This window comes from Pteropus vampyrus, unplaced genomic scaffold (genome assembly GCF_000151845.1).
Source record: "Pteropus vampyrus isolate Shadow unplaced genomic scaffold, Pvam_2.0 Scaffold36, whole genome shotgun sequence".
Lineage (NCBI taxonomy): Eukaryota > Metazoa > Chordata > Mammalia > Chiroptera > Pteropodidae > Pteropus > Pteropus vampyrus.
In genome coordinates, this window is record NW_011888817.1 from 10,029,908 (window position 1) to 10,033,259 (window position 3,352).

The following is a 3,352-nucleotide window of genomic DNA, read 5'->3' on the forward strand; positions in this document are numbered from 1 at the left end:
TTAGAGTAGGGGACAGGGCCTGGCACCCGTCTTGTCACCCTCCCAGGCCCCGTTTCCCCTTCCTTCACGGTACCTGTGCTTGTAGAGATAGAGCACAAAGCCTGCAATGATGAGGGCGATGAAAGGCACCAGGATTGCGGCTGCCACCGAGCTGCTGTTGGAAGCGAAGTGGCGGCCGATGGACTCGGGGTCTGACTCCAGCAGCCTGAGGTCTGCAAGTCCCAAAGCATAAACCTCAGGTCACTGAGACACAGTCTGAAGGTACAGCCCCCAGCTGTCACTGTTGGGAACTGTGGCTGCGGCTTGGGATGTTACTTTCTCCGGAGCAGCTGGGAGAGGCCTCTGTGCCCACAGCCCACCCACCTGCCTTCCACACACACTCAGACACTCCCCGGAAGAAGGGGCCCATGTATACTGGTCGGATCACGTACACAGGTCAGTGCTCAGTCCTGGGGAAGCCAATCTGCCAGAGAACATGAAACTGTCGCAGGATAATTCTTAAAAGTATGCAGTCCTTTAGAAGTTTCAAAACTTCTTTTGGCCATAGAAAGCTTTTATCGGATGAAACTTTACAAGAAAGTCAAAACATAAAATGGATGAATGTGCACCTGCTCTGGTGGAGGTGGGAGGGGGCGCACTAAAGCTTCTGCCTCTGGAGGGGCTGCCCTCCTTTGCTTGCCCTTCCCCCCACAAGGCTCAGAGAGGGGAGAGTCTGCCTCAGGAGACAGGGAGTCAGCTGTGAAGCCAACATGAGAACTTAGGGTCCCTGAGGTCTCTCTTGTGTTTTAGGCTGAAGGGCCAAGGAACTGTCTTCAAGTATTTGGAGGGCTGCTGCATGGAAGAGGGTCTTACTGTGTACAGCTCACGAGGGCAGAGCTGAGAAGGGCTCTGGGGGAAGAGTGGGCAGGAGTGGGCCTGACAGGGCAGAGGATTTCTGCTTAAGACAAGGAGAAGCTTTATGAAGGTCAGAGCTGCGACAAAACGTAATGCCTTGGCAGGAAGGGGCCCCTGGAGACTGGCGATGTCAGCACCGGGGTATACAGAGCTGGCTCTCAAGCACCATGACTGCCTCTTGTATCCCTGTGCACTGCTTCCAAGAAAACAGGACCCTTCCTCCATTAGAGCCTGAGGCTTGGAACCCAAAGGCTCAGGGTCAAGGCCAATCTGTGGAGTGGGGATGCTGGGCACTGATGATGTGAAGCATTCAGGGTAAAGATGCTGGGAAGGGCGGGTGAGGGCAGCCTCCCTGATGCTCGGTTTCCTCATCTGCACAGTGAGGATGAGGACCGTAATACCAGCCTCCAGGATGTGCGGAGAGGAAAGATCGGGGCACCCCTGAGAGCCCACGTCTTAATACCCCGGGATGTCTGGGTGATACCTGGGAGCTGGCTGGATAGTGCTGTGGGGGGCTGTATCTGAGACCCACCGTCCCCTAAGCTGAGGCTCTCCACTCCAGGGCTGAGTGTGAACCTGGCAAAGGTCGAGTGCATTATATAGTGTGCTTCTTTCTGGAGGGACCTTCCTTAACTTTTATCAGAATTTCAAAGGTGTCCCTGATCCAGAAAAAGGTTCAGAACTCCCACCTTTGACCGTTGAACTTCACTGATCCCCTGCCCTCCACTCCATTATACAGGTTTCTCCTCCACCCCCATGAGCTCATACTTGCGGGAGACAAATCCTAGTTACCAAGTCTTTGAAAGCCGAACTGCCCAAAGCCGTGGCCCTTGACGGAGCCTTGGTAGATGAAGGTGCCTCCGGAGGACTCCGAGGAGACCTGTGATGGTGGAGAGCAGAGAGAGTAGCAGGGGAGGCATGCTAGAAGGAGCTGTAAGTCCTGCCAGCCAGGCCAGAAGCACACTCATAGGTATGTGTTGCCAGACATGCTGGTTCCACCTGCCTGCCCACAGCCCTGACATGCTGGGGTCGGGGCAGGGACACCACCTGCTTGTAGGAGGCAGGGAGACAACTTTATTTCCTACTGGTCAAATCACTTAATCCATCTGTGCCTCAGTTTCTCATTTGTAAAACAAGAATAATAATAGTACCTATGTCTTAGGGTTGCTGTGAATATGAAATGAGATAATATAGATAAAACAGAACACTTAAGAGGCCCTAGATAAGTGTCAGCTATTATTACTCTGATGAAAAACTGACTTTTAGAGCACCACAGAACAAACCAAAGTATGATTAAAATGTACCTAGTGGATTTAATGCACTTTGGAGAGTTCGTTCGCAGTTCTAATAGCTATTAATTTTCTTTAGGGGGTGGGTAGCTGGGGACATAACTCCTCCTTGCTTCCTCTGCCACTTGCTTCCATGATGCTCGTGGTACAGACACAGACACTCAAACATGCAGGTTGTAGACTGCTCAGCTGAGAACACGCTCTGAGGATGCTTGTGCTACTGCTGTACCTTCCAACTCATGCTCCATCTGCGGGGTGGAGGCCTCTGTCTATAGTGCTCTGGGAATGACCTCCCCGCATTCCTTCAAACACGCCCTGGCTGGGCCTGATGGTTGGCTGTCATCAGAGGCTGTTGCTCCAGCTGCTCCTGGTCCTCCAGAGCTCCATTCTCCTCTAGCCCCTGGTCTGCACTCCTAGCTCCATCTCCCAAATTTGACCCTTGTCCTCTCACATCTGGTAGTCCTCCCAGCATGGTAGAATCTGTTATACTTGCAAGCTTTTGCACTACTACTATCAAAGCCAGCCAGACTTGGATACCTGAGGGGTCCATACGATACTCTAGAACAGGGGTCCTCAACCCCCGGGCCACGGACTGGTATCAGTCATGGCCTGTTAGGAACCAGGCCACACAGCTGGAGGTGAGTGGCAGGCGAGCCAGTAAAGCTTCATCAGCATTTGCAGCCGCTTCCCAGCTCTAGCATCACCGCCTCAGCTCCCTCTCAGATCATCGGGCATTAGATTCTCATAGGAGCACCGGTCCTTGGTGCCAAAAAGGTTGGGGACTGCTGCTCTAGAGAATACCAAGGAACTAACTGTCTGTGTCAGCCCTTGTAGAAGCCACTTGCTTCTCTTTGTGTATTTATACAGCAAAGTCACTAAAACCACAGTCCTCCACCAGCGGGTCTTATCCAGGAGGATGCATCCTGACTCCTTAGTTCTCTGCTACTCCAGCCACCATGACTTCTTCCTCTTTTCCATTTTTCTCTTCTAGCTTCAGCAATCCAAGACAAGGAAGCTGAGGATACGATAGGTGACACTATGCTCAACTTCGCTACCTATGAAATCAGAGGGTATGGGCAGAGGAGCATCACTGGGGACCCTGTTTCCAATTCAAGGATGCCCTAGAATGTAACACGTCTTTCTCACAAGGGAATGTAAGGAAGTTGTAT

At 52.1% G+C, this 3,352-nt stretch overlaps 1 protein-coding gene across 1 annotated transcript in view; it reads right to left on the bottom strand.

The window, feature by feature from the left end:
- Positions 1–3,352, bottom strand: part of CSMD2 (CUB and Sushi multiple domains 2) — a gene marked incomplete at its 5' end in the record, with an annotated part of 295,495 nt that overhangs the window by 4,293 nt on the left and 287,850 nt on the right. Inside the window, 2 exons of the mRNA XM_023529432.1 lie at positions 74–212; positions 1,687–1,774. Coding sequence (XP_023385200.1) covers positions 74–212; positions 1,687–1,774 — 227 coding nt within the window. The remainder of the gene's footprint in view (positions 1–73; positions 213–1,686; positions 1,775–3,352) is intronic.